The sequence below is a fragment of the Mytilus californianus genome, unplaced genomic scaffold, assembly GCF_021869535.1.
Source record: "Mytilus californianus isolate M0D057914Y unplaced genomic scaffold, xbMytCali1.0.p SCAF_90, whole genome shotgun sequence".
NCBI lineage: Eukaryota > Metazoa > Mollusca > Bivalvia > Mytilida > Mytilidae > Mytilus > Mytilus californianus.
In genome coordinates this window covers 389,444-417,121 of record NW_026262746.1, presented here as the reverse complement: position 1 = coordinate 417,121, position 27,678 = coordinate 389,444, and the positions used below count along the sequence as shown (strand labels likewise).

Here is a 27,678-nt window from a genome sequence, read left to right as displayed (position 1 = left end):
ATTGAAATCATCACGTTTGTTACATATTCTAGATGGAAGTCGTTTAGCTGTATCAATATCTAGGAAAAGATAAAAACATTAAACATTTGTTCTTTCGGGAGTGTTTCTGATATCAAGTTCACTCAGATATTTGAGATGTAAGCATTCATTTGAATGAGGGTTATTGATTGACGGGACATCATCAATATATCCGAAAGTTACTTTAAAGAACGTTACAAGATGCCTTCCCTTTTCATTCGTCTTTGAAAAGGTTCTAAATGAAGTCTTCTCAATATGAAATAAACAACAGATACACCATAAGTGGTGCACAATTTAAACTGGAATACCGACTGTCTGGTAAAAATATCAATACACCAAGCTCAAAAAGCATCCTGCGGATAAAAAAATCTAGCACTTTAATGACATCGTCTTCGGTTTATTAGTTGTAGGAATCAAGGTGGTTCTCCACAAAGTAAAATTTTTCACGACTCAAAACAAGGTTTTTGCATCTAAATTTCTGAATTGTGTAGTAAAAGTTATGTTTAATGAGACGGTGTAGTCAGTAGGGTTTTGTTACTTATTCGTGGGTTAAAAAATGAATATGTAATCGACTGATGTATAATTTGAAAGTGGCAATCTTGTACGACTTTGCGATGCCGTGTGAAGTCTCATTCGGTAATTTCAATGTTTTTAATATAGACTGCTTTTTGATTTTCCCCACTCCAAAAGAGTTCATTTGACATATGATATTTCGAAACATCAGAAACTTTACATCGATGCACTTTTTTCTCAAACCACGGAATTGCTTGGATCTCTTTACTGTCTAGGCGTAATAGTGACTTTAGTAAACAACAGTCATATATAAATTGCAAGCACACAATTAAACAATATTAGTTGTACTCAGATAATATGTTTTAATACTTTTAATAAAAGGTTAATTGACGTAATAAATATGTAAAATAGTATCAAAATGACTTAATGCATATCTGTAATTTTTTGGCTGTTAAATACTTAAGTCATTTGTTTTTGAGTTGTCAGTTGAACAGATATTTCTTTTTCTATTGGAAAAAAAAGGATAATTTTTATTTATTGTGAATGTTTCATTATGAGTTTGTTTACTTTTTATTAAGATTTCTCTCACCTATGCCATCAACCAGTAGTCTAAACTTAGAGATGCCATGTAGCCAATTCGGCACTTTTCCAACAAATGTAGAATCGAAGTTTTTGAACAGAGGTTTAATTGTTCTGTAAAAAATTACATTTTAATCAATTATTCGTCCTAATAGTAAGAAAACCAATGAAGGAATAAAAAATAAAAAGTGATGTAAATGCGTGCATATGTAAATTTTACATTAATCTGAATTAAACTAAGATTTGTTTTCTCCAACGAATACTTGTCAAAGCATCCAGAGTACTTGTCAAAGCTTTCAGTTACTTCGATTTCTTTTATTGATTTTTTTAAATGTGTACTTCCGTACCAACAAAATTATCGTTTATCAATGAGTTGGGTCACCAACTCATAATGTTGGCCCTAAAAACTGATTCTTCTTAACTGCAATAAAATTGTGAAAAGTATATCAAAACATATGTTAAATTGTCCAATAGTTTCAGTTATAAAAGATTATTGACCAATCACGTCATTAATGATGTATTTCTGACGTAATAAATATACGTGAATTTTTGAACGCCTGATTTTTGGTATAATTTGGGGAAATAGATGTTAGTTTTCTGAAAAATTAATATCATTTTATACCAGGTAAGATTTGTCTTCCAACATCTGTTTTATTACTACCTGTAACGTCTTTTTATATAGTCACCTACGTTTTAATATTGTATTTATATTTTGTTGTAGATCAAACTTATACGTTCAGTGTATGTTTACTTGTTCTTGAAATGTCTTTTTGATCGAGGTTAGCCATTTCAACTGATATTTTATAGTGTGTCTATTTTATGTTGTACTGTTACACTACTGTCCCAGGTTAGAGTAAAGGTTTGCGCCTGTTGAAACATTTAAATCCGCTACATTTTATGCACATGTCCAAAGTCAAGAGCCTGTTGTTTAGTGTTTGTGCTCGTTTTTAAAATAGATTAGAACGTTGGTTTTCCTGTCTGAATTGTTTTATATTAGTCAGTATGGGGTCCTTTGTAGCTTGCTGTTTGGTGTGAGATGAATGTGATCTAAAACTAATGCAATATGTATCTCCTTATTATAACATACCTCGACATATTAAACCGGGAATCTTCTACAATAAAACATATTAACATGAATATGAATTAACTTCGATTTCCAAGATGTCAAATAAAATTCCCAAACTACGAAAACGTTACGGAATTGATGTTTCGACATGTTGGCCATATCAGTCGTCTTAGCCTATAGAGATGTGCGAAAATGCAAAGCACCAAAAAGTTTTTGAACAAACGGTTTATAACGGTAAACCTGAACTCATCTGTTTGAATTGCTTCAACATTTTATTGAGTTTAAAGAAGTGTATGTTGCAACTAATGACTATGATGTACTGTTCATTGGCGTAGTCATCTTTTATCAAAACTTGTGAATCATTAAATGCTTATACTTTCTTAGGACCTCTGTTCATTTTTTACTGTTTAGGGCTTCATGTTGCGTTTGATATTAGTATTATTTATGAGCTTGTATTGTTTTTTTTTATTTCCATCAACAGGTAAAAAAATTAAAATCAAGTGAGTGCAGAAAATGATGACACGCACACTGCACTTTCAAGTAAGGTTTGTGTTAATCAGTTTTAAGTTCTCTTGTGTAATGATTTTTAAATATTGTTTGTCGTTCATCTTTTTCAGTTGGACATTAAATGTGTCTTTGTTGTTTGTTTTGGTTCTCCCTTTATATTGTCATAGTAAATTGTAAGTGTGTTGTTTCTGAAAATTTAGTCATTTTCTTTTATTTTTGTGGGGGGGGGGGGGGGGGGGGGGAGGGGGGGCTATTTTCATCTTTGTGTGTGCTTTTGGTTTTCATTTAATCTCTATACCTTGGATTACTAATTTTCCGCTATCTTCAGAGAACAAGAGTTATCTAAAGGCGTATGTGAAATTACCTTGTGGTTTTAAATTTCTTACAATTGCATATCCACTACCGCACATTCCTAGATGAAATAAATGATAACATGTAATGATGCAGACAATGTTTTGGTGCAAATACTTAATGTACTCGGTTTATCTATAAACATTAACTGATTGATACTACTTCAAAAGTCAGTTTCATTTTTAAGCGCCGATTGGTGTTCATTATTGCCTTTTTTTTTCCTATTTTCAAAATTGTTATAGTTATTATTCGATACCTAATTCACTACATGTTTTGTGTTTAAAATTTCAAGTCTGGAAATGATGACGGTCAAATAAATGACGTTGCATCTAGAAAGCACGTATTTCCGTGTTTATACAACGGTTATCGCTTATGATCATAGATGATGAACGTTAATCTCGAAACACGTCTAAGATAATTATATATAAATACCTAAGAATGTAACTTTAACACACGAATGAGATGTTATATTTTATATATTCACGCAATATTTCGCTATATAAAGTAGCTTCATCAGGCGCGTGCAGCCATCCAGATCAAACCGGATGCTGGTAAGAAATTTTTGTAGATTATTGTACATGTCCTATAAATATTTTGCAGCTTATTGTACATTGCGATTGATAGATTCAAAACAAATAATTGTGTTAGTTAAATTTTATGAAGTTCAAGATAAAAATGTTTTTTATCCCTCTCATTCAGTTCTTCAGGTTCAAGAGTACGTATCTGATGCATCCAAAATCTCTCTCTCTCTCTGTTTTCTACTTTGGATGTTTTAATTCTGGTTTACCTCTATTATTTAAAAAGTGATACTTTCAAAAGTATGTCCTGTTCTTAAGAGGTGTCTCATGATTGAGCAGTTTCTACCTTTTGTATAAAATTACCGGTGATTATGAAGTGTGATATTGAATTTAATTTCTGCATCAGTTTATTTCTTAACTGATCCACGCCTAGATATATTAAATGTTGATTGTTGCTATTTTTAGACACTATATATACATATAATTACTCTATGTATATATCCGTTAATATGATTGTTTTTGACCATCAGTTCTCGCGTTTAACGATTATTTTTTGTAGCAACCTGAAGCAAAGATGATCTTATATTTTAAGGCTTTGTTTAGGTTTATTTATTATTTTTATAGATCTTTTTGGTGTTCAAACTACTGTTCATACAAAAATTATTACAAGACATAGGTGAATAAAATTAATGACATTGTTATAATTGTTATTATGCGACTAAGAAATAGTAAAAATTTACAAGTCTACGATGTGAATATACAGACTATGATACTATCTTAAGAATACTTCATTAAAAATTCTTTTTTCATGTTCAAAATAAATGTTTAAAAAATGTTATACCACCACCCCCCTCCATGTATAAAATGTTGCATTAGTAAGCTTGTAATTTGCTTTCTATCGTACATTTAAAAGCCAGTGGATAAATATTGTTTTCCATTTTTCATCACTAATTTCTGTTTTAAAACGTTCTTTTCACCTTTGTCGTGAAATAGGAGAAACATTTCCATGATCGATAAAAAGTGAATAAACATCTTTAGAAAAAAATTACTGATGCGCATTGTTTTATTCTCATGCTCAAAAAACGAATCCAAATGAGTTGCAGTTGGTGACCTGTGTTGCTGCATAAACAAAATCTTTCCAGTCACGTGGTATAGCAAGTTTGATAAATTGAATGTCTACAAAAGTGACATTTATGTTATATTGTTGGTTAATAGCGTCATGAGACAAAAAATAGCCATTGTCATCTACAATATCATCGATGAACCTTATGCCTTTCATGTACAACGTTCTGTCAAAAATACTCGTACTGTCAAATTTGAAATCTTTTTACCCACCTAATACGAAAAAAATAAAATCACAAAAATACCGAGGAAAATTCAAAACGGAAAGTCCCTAATCAAATGGCAAAATCAAAAGCTCAAACACACCAAACGAAAGGATAACAGCTGTAATTAAAATTGTTGGCTTTCAATCCTTCCCTTTTGGAGGCTTTTGGATAACTTCCGATTTAATTTTCGGAGTACACCATTCCATAGAAACTGTTATTATCACGTTGTATTCTAATTACATGAGATTTTGGTACATGAGTAGATGAAATGACATAAATTAGCTTAGATATTGCAAGTTATTTAAGAATTACAATCTTATTGATTCCATTTTTGCTATGAATGTATTTTAAATAGAACTTACCATTTCTTCAAAAGCATTAAGTTTCAAACCTAAGGTTTTAAAACCATCTGTCCATTTAATAGGAAGGGAACCTTCCTTGTTAAATTTATTTCTTCAAAACCATGTTGCTTTCGGTTTTAGAAAAAATAGCTTTTAACCAAGAACCCTTCTCAAAATCGTTAACAAAAATCCAATAAAACTTGGGCAGAAAATATTTCTTTCAGAAATCATGTGGTGGTATCATCAGCTAACTGTGAAAATTTATTTCAATGTCCCAAATGTTAATACCAGATATATGATTGTTCTGACGAATACTTATTGCCAGCGGTTCCACGGCCAAAATAAATAGAATAGATGAGAAAGGACACTCTAGTCGAACATCTCTCTCAATTATGAACAGAATAGAAATAAAACTTATTAACGACAAGACTAGAGATATTTGAGTATAAAGTAAAGACACATTTCCTGAACTTGTTGCCAATATTAAAACAAACCAATACTTTTTGAATAAATTTTCGTTCTAGCGTATCAAACGTCTTTTCGAAATCGACTAGTAATATAAGACACGAATAATTCTTTAAAATAGTAGACAATATAATACCAGCAATAAGTCGTAGGTTTAAATCAATGCATCTACCAGCCACATTTTCCGTCTGATCCGGATCTATAAGTTTTGGAAAAAATAAGTTCATTCTTTCTGCAACAACTTGGCTAATAATTTCTGATCAAAGTTAAAGAGAAAGAGGACGCCAGCTCGACAAGAGCGTTCTGTCTTTTTCTTTCTTTGGGATAAGAGTTAGAATACCCCGTCTTTGGTCTATTGGGAGGATGCCAATCTCGAAGAAAATTGCTTTCTAAAACATAATTTTTATGTCATCAGACAATGTGTAAAACTCAGCAGGAAGCCCGTCTGTACCAGATCTTTTATTTTTTTTAAATGATATCAAAATCTTTAACGCACTCAGATTCTGAAATATCTGCATCGCAAATATCTTTTTCCACATCTGTAAGCTTATGATTAAATTCCAGTAAAAAAAAAAATAGAATCACCAGAATATCTATCAGGTTATTTTTTTTTATGAGTATAGTTTTTCATCGAAATTTCTCTCTTCGTCTAGTGTTTTTTTCTTGTGACATACTATCAATGACTTTCACAACTAATTTGTTGAAACATTGATCCTTATAATTGCGGTTTTCTAATGACAAGAAATATTTGAAATTCCTTTTATTCACTCTCAGTGCTTGGCATGTAATTGTATAATCGACCTCTTTGTTTTATTGTTTTCTATTTGATCTAAATCCTCCCTTACAAAGTCCAATTTGATCAAAAGTGTCTTAATATCTTTATCTAAATATGTACGTGAGAGAGTTTCCTGAAATCCGTTTTGTCGGGTTTTTTTTTTAATTGCACTCTCTTTCCCGTAATTTTATGTTTTTATACTTGGAATATTTGACTGTTGAGCCTCTTATTTCACTTTTTATGGTATCCCATTTAAAGTTTTTATTTTTCTAAATTGTGATAAATTATTTTTAATTTATTCCACATAATCTTTATCTGTCAGTAAGCCCAAGTTGCATTTCCAGAAACCGGGCCCTCTCACTTAAGTTTTCGCCGGAGTGTCAATTTAATAAGACTATGCTCAGTTTTTATAGATGGAACAATGGATGTTTTGTTTATATTGTTTGACATGAAATTCGATATCAACCAGAAATCTATGCGACAATGTATAAGAGGTTTTTTTATGCCAAGTGTATGATTTAGAATCAAAATGTTTGTCCTCCAAATATCACATAACTCAAATTCTTATATAATATCGTCTAATTTACTTATATTTTTGACAGGTGTTTTATGTTTTGAACCACCAATTTTGTTGAAAGATGGATATAGTATCGTTTTAAAATCTCCGCCCAAAATAAGAATTTGATCTAACTTTCTGTTTAATCAAATCTTGATTTTTCCGATGTAATCAATTTGCTCTTTTTTCAAATTTTTTTGGAGCGCAAAATAATTTACAAAAACAAAAATTGTGTTATCAATTTCAACAGTTAAAATGAGATACCTTCCGTTTTCATCTGCTATTTTTTTCCTTTAATTCCTAGTCTGTTGAGCTGTTAAACAAAACAGCAACACCTCTAGATTTAGTTTCCCCCATCGACAAATAAATATCTCAATCCCATTCCCGTTTCCATTCAGTTGCATAGGATTCAAATACTGTATGTTTGTTGTAAGAAAAGTATGTCGGTTTGAGATATTTTCAACCCAAGAAACATGGAATTACGTTTCAAATCGTTCCCAAATCCATTTACATTGATACGATAATAACCCATTATGTAGTTCTGGCTTAACAGTCTTGTTAATTCAATACGTAATACACTTTACGTAGTTGAACATTATATAACTAAGTAGAAAAACAAACACAGAAAATCATATCAAAAATGAAAAACAAAATACTAAAAAAGAGGATTCTCTCTGTTCGGTCTGCGTTTAGGTTGTTCCTGGTTTGTACTATCATACAACGATATGTTTTCAATTTTGTTTTGTCTGTAGCGCATCTAACTAATAATAAAGCTAAAGCATTTGTTGTTTGCAGCGTCAGCATATATTAGGTTTATCGCATTTGGTATCCTTTGAGTATGGATTGCCAAAATGTGTGTATAAAGTTTGTCGGTATCAATGACTATTCACTTTGATTGATATATCATTCGTTGTAGTTAGATTGCCCAAACTTCAAAACAGTCACCAATATTATTATACATAGTAGCTGCTACCTTGTAAAAAATGAATCGGTTGTTCTTCGTTTTCCTTTGTAATAAAACCTCCGTAAAACCTACTGCCAAAATTCTTCATGTCAATAGCAACTCCGTATCTGGGCATAAAGACCTCATAAGGTGACAATTCAATCCATTCTACAATATGAGTGTTTTGTTATGAATTAATGATAAAATTATGATTGTTTGATACTTGAAGATGTGTAAAGCTGAATTGGGAAGTATAATAAATAAAATTGATAAAATTTACTAGGATTATAGTTCGATACGCCATCAGACTTATCAGTGGCGCTCAAATCTGTTAAAAGGCCCGTCCAAATGCAAAGATATAGAGCAATAACATCCCAAAATTCCGAAAAAGTTATACTTATTAATCTTAATAATATTAAAACGATAGCTAATACACTATTATCTTTTATGATTAATATTGGGATTATGTAGTATTTCTTTTTAATGGAAGTGTACTCCAAAATAAATCAACCGATCAGATCGAACCCTAAACAACGTCTGCTTTTAAAGTGAGTGGATTTGGGTATTTAAATTTAGAGTCAACACACTTATTCTGCTCGCATGCAAGTTATGCACTATGTTGTGTCATCTGTACTATTATTTGTCTGTTTGTCTTTTTATTTTTGGCCATGACGTTGTCAGTTTGTTTTCGATCTATGAGTTTGACTGTCCCTCTGGTATCTTTCGTCCCCCTTTTACTGAAGGTTAATATCAGTGTATTTATAGTATATTTTGGTATGTTCGTGGTACATATAACAATCTTTCTTTTGAATATGAATACGATACGTATTGAACATACCATTGTACTGTGCAATTGTTTCCTTGTCACGACAATGCAAAACGGCTATCAGTGGCAAAGGAGCGGAACCGTCTGCTAATTTTTTTCTCTGATTACTCCATTTCTGTTTACACTTCTTATGGTTGAAAACAAAAATAAACGATAATGAATATAATGTTATATGAGAAACTTATGGAAAATTGGTTGCCAAAAAGAAAACAAAATCACTAGACAATTGTTTTCTTTTTCTTTTTAACTACTTACCTGAAAATAAAATGAAAATGTTTAATTGGAATTAATTCACTTCATTTTTCTACCATGCAATGAATAACTAGTAAAATGGAGAATACTGTAAGATAATAAATGTAATCATTGTAACATAAAAGAAGACTATGAATACTTATGTTTATAATGCAGCTACAATACTGCTTTTATATCAAAAATCTTAGACCTAATTCATTTCTTATGTTTCAGTTAAAAAACATTCTACATATGGAAAATCTTATAGTTGGATATCAGATAAATGATGAAGCATACTATGATATTTTTTGACAGTAATATTTTTTTCCATCTACAAATCATATTATATCTATGATTTAAAAAAAAATAATTTTTGTAAAATATTCAAAACAGAAATAAAACAATAATGGTGCAGCTAATAATGTTATTAAAAAAAAAAAAAAAAATCGAATTAATTACACAAACCATCCACTCAAATACATAAAAAATCATGAACGTTTTAACTTTAAAAAGTAAAATCACAAAAATACTGAACTCCGAGGAAAATTCAATAAGGAAAGTCCCCAATCAAATGGCAAAATCAAAAGTTCAAACACATCAAACGAATGGATAACAACTGTCATATTCCTGACTTTGTACAGGCATTTTCTTATGTAGAAAATGGTGGATTGAACCTGGTTTTATAGCTAGCTAAACCTCTCACTTGTATGACAGTTGCATCAAATTGCATTATATTGACAACGATGCGTGAACAAAACAAAAGACACAATAGGTAAAAATGTCAAAAAAAGGGTTACAGCAGTCAACATTGTGTTAACATCTTAATCACTATAAAAACAAACAAATGTAACGAAGATGCACAAAAAGGCATACATCAAATTTAACATCCTCATTTAGCTTATATTATACGATTTTATTTATCTATGTAAAATCTATCCATAAAGGATGGAAGGTTTAAGTACTGGCGTAAAATCGCGCGTTTTGAAATTCGCACAGGTAGATTTTTTTTTTTTTTTTTTTTAAATTTTACCTAATATGTCTGTTTGTTTTGTTCACACATTGTTGTCAATAAAATGGAATTTTATGCGACTGTCATACAAGTGAGAGGTTCAGCTAGCTATAAAACAAGGTTTAATCCACCATTTTCTACGTAAGAAAATGTCTGTACCAAGTCAGAATTATGACAGTTATTATCCATTCGTTTGATATATTTGAGCTTTTGATTTTGTCATTTGATTAGAGACTTTCGGTTTTGAATTTTCCTCGAAGTTCGGTATTTTTGTTATTTACTTTTTGATGTATCTACCAAGGGAGATGTAGGAAAAGGGTCATTTGGCGAATGAGTGATACGGATTCATACGGTACGACACGGTTTAATACTGAAATGACACGGTTAAAACGCAACGACATGGGTCGGGGCGTATGTACTACGGATAACCAGTAGTTTGCTACGGTATAAGTAAAGGTTAGTACGAATGAGAACGGTCTTATATGGAATAGTACGAACCGCCACATTTTCTAAGATGTTAATCATTTCTAATTAAGCTTGTAATTCATCATTTCTATATGGCAGTGAATCGATGATTTTTTGTCTTGTTTCATTAAATTATTTATTTAATATTTTCGCATTTTATTAAAGATCATAAAAATGACTGCAAAAGATTGACATTATCATGATTATAGTACTTGTTTGGTACTTAATTAAAGCTATAGATTTAATGTGTGTGTGTTATATGGTGCATATTCCAAAAAAATAATTATCTTCAGCAATGAGGCACATGTAAATAGCAATAGGTAACAACACAATGCCCACAAGGTAATATTTGATAATATCCAACAAAGCTCGACAGTTCTAAAGAACGATCTGTTTTACCATTTTATTCTGCCATGACACAAACCTTACAGGAGAAATTACATTATGTTTTAGGTATATCCGGTGCTGTTTTGCGTCGAAGGTGTCCGAGTTACCGCCCCTAGGGTTAACCACATCGTCCATGTTGACACCATCTCTCTAGGCTCTGAGAATGACTTGGTTGTCGTGGTCCTCTTGGTCCATGAGGGTTCTGATCACCAGTATATCTGACCCTCATGATGTTGTAAAAGCAAACACAGGCCAGAACAATGACGTGCAATTTTAACTCTCGGTCGTTCGCGACCGAGAGTTAAAATCATTCCTCAATAAAGGATCTAAATATCGCCCCCCGTCAATTATTAATTGGAATGAGTGTCGTAATATCATCCACGACTCACTTCGTGCTTACTGTTTGAAATTGATAAAACGGGAAAAAGCTGACAAAAAATCTTTGGACTCTTTTTTTAATTTGGTAATGAAGATAGTTGATATACGTATACAACATTTTACAGAAAATTTTACTCTGAACAACAACCATAAAAATCCTATTTCTCGTATCAAACATAAACTAAAAGAACTAGCCAAGGAATTTGTTTTTGTCCCGGCTGATAAAGCTGCTAATAATATCATTATAGTTTGACGTAAATTTTACATTGAGGATCTGCAAAAAGAAATCACGAATTCACCAACATTCCAAATGACTTCATTTTCAGAAAACGATATCTGTAACAAACATAAACTATTAGCTACTCCTTTACAAGCAGAACCAAATACAATGAAAGTCCCAACTATGTACTGGCTTCCGAAGCTACACAAATCACCTTACAAATATAGATTTATTTCGTCTTCAAGTCATTGTTCCACTACTAAATTGTCTATTCTACTTACTAGTACATTTGATACAATCAAAAACCTGATAATAAATTGTTCAAATAAGGCCTTTGAAAATAGTGGAATTAATTACTTTTGGAGTGTCAAAAACTCATTGGAAGTACTTGATAAATTACATGCATATATTGGTGATTTTGAATTTGTTCAAAATTTGATTTTTCTACCCTATATACCACTTTGCCTCATATTCTTATTAAGAAAAATTTCACACACCTAATTAAATGGGCATTTGAAAAGTCAGAATGCGAATACATATGTTCAAACTCTTTTAGGTCATTTTTTAGTAGCCACAAACAAAAGAACTATGTCAATTGGACATGCTTTGATACTATATCTGCCCTTGAATTTTTACTTGATAACATTTTTGTTCGCTTTGGAGATTCCGTATATCGTCAAGTTATCGGAATTCCAATGGGGACTAACTGTGCACCACTTATTGCAGACCTGTTTTTGTATTGTTATGAGTTACAATTTATGACTAAAATCAGCAAAGACCCATCGAAACAACATCTGATACAAAAATTTAACAATACTTTTAGATATTTGGATGATATATTGGCTCTCAATAATGACGACTTCAGTATGTATACTAAAGAAATTTATCCTGTTGAACTTACTTTAAATAAAGCTAATACTAACAATGACCACTGTCCTTTCCTCTATCTTGATATTTATATCATTAACGGGAAGCTTAATACAAAAATTTATGATAAAAGAGATGATTTTTCATTTCCTATCGTCAATTATCCATTTTTAGATGGTGACGTTCCCTTGTCACCATCTTATGGTGTTTATATATCTCAACTTGTACGATTCGCTCGTGTATGTAACAACGTATTAGATTTTAGCGAGAGAAATTTATGTATTACTGAAAAATTATTACACCAGGGTTTTCGATATCATAAACTAGTCAAAACATTTACTAAATTTTATCATCGGTACAAGGTCATCATTCGTAAATATAACTCAACGTGCAGACATCTCATACGTTCGGGTATTTCACATCCAATTTTTTATGGTAATATTCTATACAAAGCACAAAAATGTCAGTATTCACCTCAAAAGCTAACAAAACCTTTAAACAGACTTATTAAGAAGGGATATAGATACTGTTGTCAGGTCATTAAAGATTGCATATTTTGGCTTTAATATTGATTCACTTATAGGGTCTTTGCATCGGAATTAAACACATTTATTCGAATTCTAAAACCAGTTGTTGGCATGATACGGGTTATGTTCTTCTCATATATTTTATGACGGCATAATACTAAACCCTTAACAGGAGGGATTGTGCCTGATATTCATATGATGAAGACATAATCTTTCAATCAGTTTAATTGAGGTCTGGAGCTGTCATGTCAGTAACTGCTAGTAGTCTGTTGTTATTTATGTATAATTGTCATTTTGTTCCCTATTCTGACATCGGACTCGGACTTCTCTTATACTGAGTTTTACTGTGCGTACTGTTGTGCGTTTGTTTTTTTCTACATTGGCTAGAGGTAAAGGGGGAGGGTTGAGATCTCAAAAAGCATGTTTAACCCCGCCGCATGTTTGCGCCTGTCCCAAGTCAGGAGCCTCTGGCCTTTGTTAGTCTTGTATCATTTTAAATTTTAGTTTCCTGTGTATAATTTGGAGTTAAGTATGACGTCCATTATTACTGAACTAGTATACATATTTGCCAGCTGAAGGACGCCTCCGGGTGCGGGAGTTTCTCGCTGCATTGAAGACCCATTGGTGGCCTTCGGCTGTTGTCTGCTCTATGGTCGGGTCGTTGTCTCTTTGACACATTCCCCATTTCCATTCTCAATTTTATCTGATTGATTTTTGGTTCATGACTGAATGCAAACATCTGAATCTATTTGCAAGAATACTTAAGGCATTCCATCCAACACTTCTGGCTCTTGATTAGCGGTAGTTGAAAATCCTCTCGTCATTGGCAAGACCCCGTCTGGAGAAAGGCTTCATGAACCAGGTTTTCATCCCAAATGCGTCGTCCACGATGATATAATAGCCCGTTGGTTTGTCGTCTACAGGAAAAGAGATTGTGATGGCACACCGATTAAGCCCCTTTCAATATCCTTCTCCAGGTCACTCTGGTTCCATGACTGAGCGTCAAAACATGCACATTGCACACATATATCTACTCATCGGAATTTGTAATCGCCGTCGACAAGGGCTTCAACACTACTGAGTGCTGTCCATTATAGCTGTAGTATAGGGATACTCCGTTCTAAGGACACCGTATGGCTACATTTTTGCCATCTAGAGCACACCTCATATAGGGGAACTGCCATTTTGCTGTAATCTGTTCAGCTATAGCCTTCCACTGTCCAGGCTCAGTAGGAGTCTGAATGATATCTTTGGCATACCGTGAAACTATGGCCTCCTAGACGTCATACCACAGAAGGTGATGTGCGCTACCCGGAAACCATACATCAGTGTTCGGTAGCTGTCCCCCGTAGCCAAGTATCGATTGAATGTCTGTACCAGGTGGTGTTCTTTGTAAACCTCATATAGAAGTTCTTGAAACATATTTGTGTCTATTCTTTCAAAGTTCTTAAATGCAGCTGGATTTTTCGCACAAAGTTCAGCCATGAGGGCCTCATATTGGCCATGGATAGGTCTTCGGAGAAGTCTGTACCTAGCCGGTCACCTCTACGTCTGTCATCAAGTAACTCGACCACTGCCCTAATTTTGTGCCATATCAATATTCAATTCCAGCCAATTAATTGCAAGCATCAGTTGTTGATTGTTCATGTTTGATAATATTATGTATACCTCTACGGCAAGACACAGACTACGTTGCGCCCTATAAGTAGGGAGTATTTGTACAAAAGCCTGATGTCAGTTTACGTGGATCGAAATATTCCGTATTTTGTCGTGTTGTAACGTAGTACACCGTAAAAGACTTTGAGAACCCTGGCTGATCGGTACTTATCCATAATGCAACGTAATGAAATCGTGCCGTCCCGTTATAATTTCGTTACAAATCGTATTGTACAAATGTTGTATACTTAACAAATACGTGGTGTAACCGTATTAGTACGTAGTTTTCCGGAACTAGCCGTAGAAATCCTTCGGGACTACGAATAAGTACGGATTAATACGGTTCTAATAGGGACTAAAACGGATAAGTATGTTCTTAAACGGTTTAGTAAGGATAAACTACGGTAGTTTGATACGTAGTCAAATTTTGCGCATGTTCAAAAATTGTCACGGATATACAAATACTACTACGTATGACTACGGCTACAATATGGAAATCTACGGACCAATACAGATTGCACGAATGATGCCGGATGGTACCCGAAGCGAATCTGGCGTCAAATCCACGAATGTGTGACCTAGGCATAAGATGTTACTATACAAATCCTTGACTTTTCTGAGTTTTGTCCAGCCTTCGCTAGCCTGTGGATAGGAGGGGACTGGTTTATAAGCCTTGGCTAGCGAAGATCAAGTGCATCCTGACAGACAATAAATAAATAAGTGAATGATTAAATGAATAGATAAATAATTAAGTAAACAAAATAAATAAACAAATAAATAAATAAATAGATAAATAAATAAAAAAGAATAAAAATATAAAAAAAAAGATTTTAGGAAATCTAAATTTCTGCTGAAGTAATATGAAACAAACTTCCGAACTGTACATGTTTTTGTAAAAAACTTGTATCGAAGGACATAACTATACACAAAAAGATATAAGTTTCCGAAAGACAAGATATAAAAAATTTACTGTTTCTTCCGGAATTTTGGGTTTGGACTTAAAACAGCTATTCTCCATTCTTTTTAATGACTACTTAAAATTTCAGTTTTGCAATATCCTAAGGTATAGGTTTAACTCTCTCATTTGTAGTGTTTATATATAAGTCATCATTATATTGTTTGAACCTTAAAATACACATACTGAGCTATGTTACTATGATAGGTGTATTTGTAAAATGGTCATGTAATTGACAATTTTCTTGCATGCGTTATGGATCATTGATTTTTTCACCTGTTGACCCGGCTGATTACCAGCACATGCCATTGATCTAATTTTTCAAAACGGAACATATTAAATTACGCAAAGGATTGGTATTGTAAGAAGGATTGGAATCTCGTGGGTTATCGTTTTATCTTACTATATAAATCCTTGTTTACACTAAAACTATTATGGGTATTGAAAATAAAATTAGAATATATTGTTTTAATGAAAAAATCTATACGATTGTTATGTATTTCAAATTTTAATACTGTCTCATCATGGGCTTAATTCAGTTTCAGAAGCTTAACACACTTAGGTGGCCTATGTGGCGTTTAGTTGCACCACTGTGAGAAGTAAATTATTGTTTAGAAATATATTGTGCAATTCAATCTAAGAATATAGAAACTGGTCCAAGTTTTACAAAGTTACCCGCACGAAAGAAACAAATTCATGAAATGTTCCAAAGTAAATATCTTATTTACGAGGAAAGTATCGACAGATAACGAATTGAAGCATCTGACATAAGACTTACTTAATATGTGTTAATTGAACTGCTTACGTCCACTTAACTAGAAATATAGCGGATAGTTCACTCATTGACAATCATACCACATCTCCTTATTTTTATATTGTTAAGCTTAAAAGTTCCAGTTACTTTTTTACAAAGACGAAAATCAATTACCATACACATGTTTTGTAAGTAAAGATGACATAGAAAAACGATTTCTCCAATACACGCAATTGTCGTTAATTGCAAATCTGTTGTAATACGGTATCTTTTATAACCCTCAGTAATTATGCATAAAAAATTCTGTATCATGATATGCAGGTTTCAGCATACAATGGTAAACTTTTATTCGCCGATATACAATAAATACATAGATAAATTAAAAGTCAATTGTTCATGAACAATTGTAAGGTCTTTCCTCTTTCCTTTTATTGATAGCCTTCTTAGTTCAAAAACATATGGTTGCTAAGGACTTTTATGTTCATAAAAAGTGGTTGCTAAGACAAAAATCATTGCTAAGGATAGAAATATTACTTCCAGTATTGAAAATGTCATATATACTATTCATAGCCTTTAAAGTTAAAAAAATAAGTGGTTGCTAAGGACTTATATGTCGTTGCTAGGGACAAAAATGTCATATTTGTATTATTCATAGCCTTCTAAGTCCAAAAATATATGATTGCTTACGTTTTTATGTCGTTGACCGTGACATCTGACCTTGACCTAACTTTGTAGATCATATTATGCTGAACATTTTTGCAGTTCAAGGTTTCTGTCTATCTCTAACCTTGTTTGAGTTATAAGCAAAACATCTTCATTTTGGACCCCAAAAAAGAGTGTTGGTGTCCTAGGTCCATAATAGTTCAAATAAATTTGAAATGTAGATCTTGTTAAGTCACACATTTTCTTAGCTATCTTTTACGGTTATTGAGTAAAACCGATAACAAGCTAAGGTCAACATCTAGGTCATGACCTTGACCTTTGACGTTGAGGCATTTTCATTGTCACATAAATTGATGATTATTGGTGAAGATCTTAGGTAGCTACGACTTACGGTTTCTGAGTTTTAGTGGCCAACCGACATCGGTTAATTTTCAAAGGGGCATAACCCTACCAATGAGTCGTTGAATCTTTTCGATCCAAATATAACGAAGAACTAGGGTCTGGTCCTGAACAAATTCCATCCTTCCAAACCGATAACAAGCTAAGGTCAACATCTAGGTCATGACCTTGACCTTTGACGTTGAGGCATTTTCATTGTCACATAAATTGATGATTATTGGTGAAGATCTTAGGTAGCTACGACTTACGGTTTCTGAGTTTTAGTGGCCAACCGACATCGGTTAATTTTCAAAGGGGCATTACCCTACCAATGAGTCGTTGAATCTTTTCGATCCAAATATAACGAAGAACTAGGGTCTGGTCCTGAACAAATTCCATCCTTCGGTTTTGTTCTACCTATTATGGTTACGGTGTTTGAATGATAACAAGGTTTTCAGTGTAAGGGAAGATAACCGCTATAGAGGAAATGTTACGGCCTAACCACAAGATAGCTTTTGGTCAACCGATACTTGATACCTAATATCATTTCAACATGTCGCGTACTTTTTTTTGGAAACGTCGTTAAAGTTTGGCGGAAAGAATAATAATAATAATAATAATCAGAAGAAGAAATACAGTAATGTCTTTCCTTATAGTGAAAGGAAAGACCTTAATAAAAAAAAAAACTAACAGTAATTAGAAATATAAAATCAGCAACATTTATAGACGAATAATTTATGAATTCCTCAACAAAAAAATAACCTTAATAAATCATCAACACATGATTTTCTTTCTTTAACTATTCGAAAGTTAAGGATTTTAGTTCTAGCATATATTTTGAAATTCAAAATGTAACATCAAGCAGAAGGGGCGTACATCGTAGTATCATACTAGAATACTTAAAGGATCTAAACACGATCTGACAAATTTGAAATTTATTTTTTAGGTTTTGTCTGATTTTGTCTGAAATCGTCATAACAGATCTTTATCGCTCGCTAGAACATTCCTTCTTGTTCTTGATATGCCTGGACGGACTGAATTACCTGATTGGACTATCGATCGGAACGACGTCTGAAAGCCTAATAAAAATCTGTATGTGTTTCTCTGGCGGTAAATTCGGTCGATTAAGACTGGATCAGACCAAAATCACCATTTCAGACTGAATTCTTGCTACTAGTATTAGATGTGTATTGAGCTTCTGATTTTGCCTTTTTATAAAGGACTTTTCGTTTTGAATTTCCCTAGAAGTTCGGTATTTTTGTGATTTTACTTTTTACTCAATCAACCACAAAGATTCTTTGATCATCTCCAATACAATAAAACGGCACTGATACGCACTTTTAATCAAAAAAGGAGTAAATATATGCATTTAATAGCTGGACATATTTATTCTTTTTATCCTAAAGCTTTAAACTGTGTCGTCACTTTTAAAGTTGTAAGACCACATGTATCCCTCTTGATGGTTCTGTTATGGCTGTGTTAATTGTACGCACACATAATAACTAACAAGAAACATTATAGCTTTATATGATACGTGTGTTGTGTAAACAAAAAAAAATGCGTTATCCTACCTTATCAAGAAGCAATTGACCAATAAGTTCTCCAAATGTATCTGTGATCGTAAAATACTCTCCAGTATTAAACGCCTTGCCTTTTGTATAAAACCTCCAACTATACCATGCCTTCCGCAATTCTATTGTTTTGAAAGGTGCAAGTTTCTGTCGAATAAAATCAGTAACGGCTTTTGGTTTCAGCTGTTTATCATATGCATACAATGTCAGTAGGTACCTAATTAAAATATGCATATTTTTACAAATTATACCTATTCATAAATGTTTAAAAACGAATATCAATTTTAAGTTGAATTTTTGTTATTTTACTTTTTCATATAAATACGTTTCACTGGGGATCAAAGACAGCTCAATGACTTTGAAATAAATCGACAATATAATGTTTACGGTCAGCATCACGAATTGGTTGACCGATACGATGTGTCGGTGTCTCAACTCACTTAGTATATTTGTTGACGGTCTTCGATCTTTGAAGACCAATATTTATTCGTCTGAACTGTAATTGTACAGATGGTGTCTATTCCCGATTGTTAACTGAGTGTGGAATTGCATGGCGGATGATGTATGCAAAGTAAGAGACGTTTATCCAATGAACACATCTTGTCTTGCTTCTTTTGAAGTTTGAAAAATTCCATTTGTTTTTGTTTGTTACCTTGATTTGTGTTTCTGAATTGGTTTAAAGGAGTCGAAAAAATATTGACAAAATTATGGGCAAAAAAAGAACGATAACAAAAAGACGACAAACAACAGTCTACAAAGCACTGAAGAGAAACTAAAGACTGAGTAAAACGAATCTTTCTAAAAAAAAATAGGGGTGATCATAGGTGCTCCGGAATGTTAAGAATGTCATGCTCAAAATATAAAAAACGTCGTGTTACTTCTATACACATACTTTTTATATACAATTAGAATATGGAAAGAATTTACTGAATGAATATGAGAAGGTCTGTACCTTATCAATTATCAATACATGGTGCCTTTTTTTTACATATTTAGCAAGAGTAGTTTAATCCCGCCAACATTCTTAATGTGTCTGTTCAAAATCAGGAGCGTGTAGTGTAGTGGTTGTTGTTCTTTAATGTCTGTCATATTTGGAATTCGTAATTGTTTTTGTTATAAATTTGGCTGTTAGTTTTCTTAATTGAATTATTTTTAAATTTTTCATGTCGAGGCCTTTAGTAGCCGACTATACATTGTTGGTTTTTCTCACTGTTAAAGGTCGTACGGTTACTTAAACTTGCTTATGTGAGCTTTGGTTGATAGTTGGTAATCATACCACATCTTCTTATCTTTATAATGCTCCAAATATCGAACAAATATAATTGCACACCCACCAAGCAGATCCAGATAATCCAGCGGTGTACATTGCAGAATCCAGAATTCCTTCATCTTCCAGTGCAGTCATTGCGCCACACATTCCAATAACAGCACGCATTCCGCCACCAGATCCAATAATTGCAATATTTGGGGTCTGTGTGTTTAAATGATTTTTAACATATATATATCGTGTACAAGTTGTGTTTTTGTACATGTTATAATATGTACAGAAATATTGTACATGTTATAAAACGTACAATGCAAAAATACAAGTTATAACATGTACAAAAGCACCTCGTACATGTTATAACATGCACAAAATATAACTTAAAAATTGTTTTAACTTGTACAAAATTTGAGAATACATTTAAATACAGCAGGATATACATTTGAAATTGATTGAACAATAAAGAACAATAATCAAAAGTTCAGAATGTCTTTTTCTTTAGAGCACAGTGGTCACAAAGTTTCATAAATGTTTTATTACTTCACGGCCAATGTTGCCATAATGGGTTTTCGGGTCATTGTATGTTTTATGTAGTTCAACATGGCTCTACAGCAGTGTGACCCTGTTTAATAAATGCATACATTTCCCTAATGGCAACAAAGTCGTTAACTCAGGTTCATCTGAAATTTTTCAAAAAATGCCTTAAAATGTTGAATTATACCCCTCTTCCTCTTTTTTAAACATGCGAAAATTAAAGCAAGGTCTCCTATGAATACCCTCTATAAAAACCAGAGAGAGAATATGGTTTTCATTGGACCATGCTTAATTATAAATAACTTTGGAATTATTTAATCTGCTCTATCAGCATTTTTGGCCTTGGGCATAACTGATGTAAATCTTATGCATTAGATTATTATTAATTTTTGATAATTAATAAGATCATTGCATGAGTCGAATGTCATTTTGATGTATTAAATTTCTATCCTCTCCTTTGAAAACAGGGTATTGTTTGCAAAGGAATTTTTCCTCAACATATCAAGGATTTTGTTGTAACATCTATCCTGGCTATCCAATTACATCTTAAGTCTCAACTAGGATGAAAGTATTTTACTATTGACTTCTGAGTGGAAAGTAACAATTATTATAATTCATCAGGTGAGAATACTGAATAATGTTTGTTGGCTACATGTGTGTTTTAAAAGGTATTAAGGATGTACTTAGATGAGGTTTAGAAACTTGTGTCAGATGTTCAGACTCCATGGTGTTTTTCTATCAAAACAGGGTAAAATATTTTGCCCCAGAACACCCATTTTTCTTCTTGTATAAGACTTCAATAGCTCATAAAAGGTCATTTACCAAAATTTAAGCAGATTCTTGAATTCTTTTCTTTCGATTTGAGACCCAAATAATACCAATGCAAATATAAGGAAAAAGTCATAGTCAGCCTGTTCCCGCTATTTTTTAAAAATCAAATATCTCGAAAAGGAGCTCCATAACCTATCAATATGTTTAGCTTATTTTGTTCCTTAGCTAATGTTCTTTTGACCTATAGTATCAATTTTTAATTCTAGATTTTCGTAATTTCACCTAAGTTCATCCTTAAGTAATAATAAAAACTATACATCTAGTCATTAACTGTTTTTAAAAGGACAAAACACAGTAACATGAATGAACAATAAAAGAAAATGATGAAAATATTACTGAGGTTAATCACATGTGTTGTAATAATAAAAATATATATCTTTATTGTTAAAGTATGTACAAGTTAAAACCATTTTAATCAATATTTTGTACATGTTATAACATGTATGAGGTACTTTTGTACATGTTACAACTTGTATTTTTGCATTGTACAAGTTATAACATGTACAACATTTTTGTACATGTTTCAACGTGTACAAAAGCGCAACTTGTACAAGACATATATATATAAAATGTCTGCATAATAGCCAACGATATATATATATATATATATATATATATACATAGAAAGAAAAGTCAAATAGAATCCGTATGCTGGTAACATATAAGAAAAATAATATAAGATAATGACGGTTTCAATTCATCACTTTTACAATGATGAATTGAAACCGTCATTATCTTATATTATTTTTCTTATATATATATATATATATCTAAAGCTAAAACGTATACTATAAAGCATGTATAAAGACTCTACATTATAACAATATGAAGACTATGCAACGTTAGTTAAGGAATACGAGACACAACATTCATTGTAGCTTTGAATGATGATTTGTTTTCTCTCTACTTTATATCCCTACAAAATTACTCTATATAACATTACATTTATTTGACACACTATGGAAGGCAGATTATGCTACAGCCATGGCCCTTAAACAGTGAATACATTTTTATCACTGACTGATAATTGAAATGACGTTATTACGTTTTTTTGACGTGTACTTATGTATTGTTATCTTTTATACCAACATGATGAGGCACATTTTTTTTTTTTAATTTACTTTATGTTTTTTTCTTACAATTATGTCCATTGTGTGTTTTTCTCATTATTTCACCGACTGCGATACAATATGAGAGTGAAGTGATCTAAACTTGGTATGTACGTTAAATATATACTTCCTTTCAAAGTTATGAACTCCTTGAGAGGTTCTAACAGTTGATGTACTGTATGGTCCGTACCACTGTATTATGAGAAGGGCAGTCAAAACAATACAACAGATAACCCCGTAGTGCAGAGACGACCGAATGGAAAACAAAACAGCCCGCGAAACACTATACAGATGACAACTATTCTTCTCATATATTTTATGATAGTATAATACTAAACCCATTACGAGAGGGATTGTGCTTGATTTTCATATGATGAAGACCAAATCTTTCAATCAGTTTAATTGAGGTCTGGAGCTGGTATGTCAGTACCTGCTAGTAGCCCTGTGTTAATCTATGTATCATTGTCATTTTGCTTAGTTTCTTTTGTTAAAAGTTCTGACATCGGACTCGGACCTCTTTTAAACTCAGTTTAACTATGCCTATTGCTGTGTGTTTGTTTTTTCTACATTGTCTAGAGGTATAGGGGAAGGGTTGAGATCTCATGTTTAACCCCGCCGCATTTTTGCTCCTGTCCCAAGTCAGGAGCATCTGTCCTTTATAAGTCTTGTACGATTTTTATTTTTAGTTCATTTACATGGTTTGGAGTTTTTCATTTTCACTGACCTAGTACACATTTCTGTTTAAGGGCCAGGCGACGCCCGCCTCCGGGTGCGGGATTTTCTCGCTCTGTTGAAGACCCATTGGTGATCTTCGGCTGTTTTATGCTCTTTGGTCGGGTTGTTGTCTCTTTGACACATTCCCCATTTCTATTCTCAATTTCTTAAAACACTTTGTACAAATTAAAAAAAGAAAAGCAAGACCTGTTACAACTTGGGATATACATTTTATATACAGGTATTGCAGGAATGTTGCTGGCATACATAATACTAATATCATCTCCTTAGGTGTAAGTTAAGGACTTTGATCAAACAGTTGTCTCAATTTCATCACAACCTCAACATAGTTACCAGGATTAAAATAGTGCACGCCAGACGTGCGTTTTGTCTACAAAAGACTCATCAGGGACGGTCGAATCAATATACGTTAAAAAGGCAAAATAAAGTACGAAGGTGAAGACCAACATGGACCCAAATTTAGGATTCTCTATCTCTATATGTTTTTGCTTTATTTCTATCCACATTTCATGATGCGATCAGTATAATATACACTAATCAGTGACAGGTCGTCGCTTTTCTTGTGAACTCCTATATGAAATCTTCGTTATACGAATAAAGATCACAAGAGTGCCGACTTGTAAAACAAAATGGTCTATCTCTTTACGGCGGAAACTTAAAGTAAGACAATTACAGAGGTATCAGATAAGGAATTGTCGCTCGTTGATTGGCCATTCCGTATTCAACTCGTCTTGCAGATAGATAGATAGATAGATAGATAGATAGATATTTATAAAGTGCCTAGGATATCATTCTAACACTGTTAGAGTAGATCTGATTGATTACTTTCTCCCCAAATGGGGCTTGAACATTACTTCTTAACTTCTCACTTCGACGTCAACACCGCTTAGCATTGCGCAGACGCCTTATCCTCTTCTCTAACTATAGCTGATAGAAAATCAGCTGTCGTTTTAGGAGGTGTTACCTTCTCGTAGGAAGTAAACAAAGCATCTAACACAAAACACGAATTATTTTTACGTGTACAGGAATAATCATCTTCTCACTTTTTCAGTATCATTACAGGATGCTATTCTATTATTAGAAGCATACAATCAATGTAAATTCATATATATATGTATGTCTGTCTAAGTGTAGTTACACATAGTAAAATCGATCTATCAGATGATAGATAGATAGATAGATAGATAGATAGATAGATAGATAGATAGATAGATAGATAGATAGATAGATATATATATGTATATATATATATATATATATATATAGAGAGAGAGAGAAATAGATAGATAGATAGATAGATAGATAGATAGATAGATAGATAGATAGATAGATAGATAGATAGATGGATGGATGGATGGATGGATGGATGGATGGATGGATGGATGGATGAATGGATGGATGGACGGTTGGATGGATGGATAGATAGATAGATAGATAGAGTTGATAGATAGATACTAGCAGATAGATAGATAGATAGATAGATAGATAGATAGATAGATAGATAGATAGATAGATAGATAGATAGATAGATAGATAGATAGATAGATAGATAGATAGATAGATAGATAGATAGATAGATAGATAGATAGAGTTATTAAAATATACTTACTGATTCCACCTGCAGAAGGTTTTTTACATCAAGTTTTTCCTTCATATTCTTGAAAATAACTTCCTGTCTCTTAATACGGAACTCGTGCTCTTTCTGACATAACTTGTTTATGTTCCTAAATTTTACATCTCGATCACTATTGATCACAATCGAGTGAAATTTATTATAAGAAAACGTGCAATACTTTGTTGTAATGATCAGCAAAACAGGTTAACAAAACAACAAGTCTTACATTTAGCAACATAATATGGATGTGATAGTGTTTACGAACATGATGAAGGTTATTTGGTTTCCAAAATTCAGTTTACAAAAATGTTGATATGTAGCACAAATATGAAAAATTATCTTTCCATGTTATACATCATATCATAATCATGATTACGTAATAGCACGGTCGGTCGAAATTAAAGAACAGAAACAGAAGCTCTCTCTTAAGATTCTCATACTTTTGAAATAATTTGAAATTAATGATTAGTGCATGATCAATGATAGAAGTTGATAAAAGTATTTTCATTGCAAAAATCCGAAGCAAAATACTTTACAAAAGTAACTATGACATTATTTTTAACCATATACTTTCAAACACTATATTTTAGTTTATAATATTACCTGTTCCACTGTGTATTATGTTTGAGGATAATTGTAAAGTTCAAAGTGTATACGACATATGTTTTTGGTTTAATGATAAAACTTTGTATTTCATTTTGTTCTATGAACAATATTATAAGTCTATACTTACGCATCGAATTTTCCAGTTATATGAACTGTTTCTTTCTAAAGAGACAATATTAAACTTTAATTTTCTAAATGAAATTTCCACTACCTTGTTTTCTGGATATAATGATACAGTTTGGAAGTTTATATGTACCTTTAGAATTCATATCAAAACAGGATATCTCATTATAAATTGTTTCGATGATGGCTTTGAAAGACAGCAGTCTACAGCTCATTTACTACAAATGTGTTTGTTGTATTTATATATGTTTGTTGTGTCATTCATATATGAAAAATATTTACATTGATGATGAATAATTTCTTGTACCAAAGTGTTATCGAATATTTTCACAATCTATTCACAGAGGTATGTAAAGATTTGAAAACTGCCGTTAACAAAAACTAAAACAACAAAACTATATGATCATACATAATATTTTATGTATGTTAAATAGAAACGAAAGAGACCAAAGGGACATTCACACTCATAATTCGAAAACAAACTAACAATGACATGACAAAACAAGAAAAACGACAAAGAGACAAACACCAGCACATACAACACAACATAGAAGACTGAGTAACACGAATAAATCGAAAACTAGCGATGATCAAAAGTGCTCCGGAAGGGTAAGCAGATCCTGCTCCACATGTGGCACTCGTCGTGTTGCTCATGTAACACAAAACCGGTGACAAGTTTAATTCGGTAGGTCAAATACGAAGAAAGAGGGAAGGGATTATGGTTACAGCAACTCGAACATATCCATCCTCCACTGTGAAACAGATTTTCCATAGCGGTCAACCCAACTCGTGATGGCGTCGACATTTTTCGAAGGTATGGTTCCAACTTCACAATTTGGAATATTTTGGTTCAATAGCTGCCATGAAATCAGCCACCCTCGATCAATGAAATCATGATAGGAAATGCAAGTTATGGAATATTGTAGATAGATTCGTTGCTGAGTAGGCCAGATATGTTAAACTATTGAACTTCTTCTTTCAGTATTTTGTGGCGTGGAGCTTTGATTTCGGCTTGTTCGTTTTTTTCTGGTCTTCGGTAAGTGTTGTTTATTTCTTAACACTCGTCAGGGTCTTGATCTCCAGCATTACTGGTGATAAAAATAACCCGTAACTGTCTGCGTCGTAGTACAGGTGATCATGCTTGAACAATAACTTATTCATATTCACAATTTACAATCGTGTTTAAACTGTATTCACGTTTAGTCCGAAAATTTGTTTATCAATTTGTCTTAATTTCGATCAATAATTGTGTAATGTTAATAGTTGAAGGTGATTATTAAATATACAAAGTAATAAAATTAGAGGCTTATTTAACTTAAGTTATTGATCTATTTACTTGTATAATTATATATAATTTGATTTATTTTTTTGTATAATTATATATAATTCAATTTATTTATTACTTTATTCATTTATTTGTTTCTCTACTCTTTTAAAACAGAATCTCAACAATGACATATTATTACATGTTTAACATGGGTTTTGAAGATTAAGAACAACAAAATATATTTACCAATTAACACAATTTAATTTGAATCGTGAATTAGTTCCATAACAAAACCCCGATAGACAATTTAACAATTTCAGGATTTTTAAACGTTAATTGGTACGCTATGCATGTTTTTGGATGAAACTTAAGGCTTTATATCGTAGGGTGGACTAGATAGTGATGAGTAAACCTTCATTTTGTATCAAACATGGTTTTCAGACAATAATTCATATTGAAGCTCATATTGTGTACAACTTTATCTGCAAATCATTTATGTGGTCTAATTTCCTTCTGAACTCATTCGTTCAAGTGTTTAACCCTTCGTTCCCTTATTCGTTAACACGAATGCAAAGCCCACAACTATTAATTTTTCGAGTCTTTATTTTTTAGGAAAATTTTTATATCTTCTATCAATTTCTTTAAATAGAATAAAAAAATTAGATTCATGTATTTTTGAAGGTCGTGTGTTGACATATATAATTCTTCTTGTATGTCATCAGATGTCATTTAGTGGCAAAAGCTGTT

The 27,678-nt window shown here is 32.4% G+C and overlaps 1 protein-coding gene across 1 annotated transcript; it reads right to left on the bottom strand.

Annotated features, from left to right (window-relative positions):
* Nucleotides 1–1,699: 1,699 nt before the first annotated feature.
* LOC127717223 (cytosolic phospholipase A2-like) lies at nucleotides 1,700–25,058 on the bottom strand. The gene is made up of 7 exons (XM_052222980.1): nucleotides 24,930–25,058; nucleotides 20,182–20,318; nucleotides 18,848–19,064; nucleotides 8,799–8,913; nucleotides 7,991–8,128; nucleotides 3,048–3,095; nucleotides 1,700–1,707 (listed from the first exon to the last, which is right to left on the bottom strand). The coding sequence occupies exons 1-7, from the start codon at nucleotides 24,972–24,974 to the stop codon at nucleotides 1,700–1,702; spliced, it is 708 nt and encodes a 235-aa protein (XP_052078940.1). The 5' UTR covers nucleotides 24,975–25,058.
* Between the last annotated feature and the right edge of the window lie 2,620 nt (nucleotides 25,059–27,678).

Excerpts from the sequence above, each read along its gene's own strand:
- LOC127717223 (XM_052222980.1), bottom strand. The coding sequence starts at position 24,974 with ATGAAGGAAAAACTTGATGTAAAAAACCTTCTGCAGGTGGAATCA. Across the intron at positions 8,129-8,798 it reads AACAATTGCACAGTACAATG|AATGGATTGAATTGTCACCT; the intron begins GTATGTTCAATA and ends CTCATATTGTAG. Across the intron at positions 3,096-7,990 it reads ACCGATTCATTTTTTACAAG|GAATGTGCGGTAGTGGATAT; the intron begins GTAGCAGCTACT and ends TATTTCATCTAG.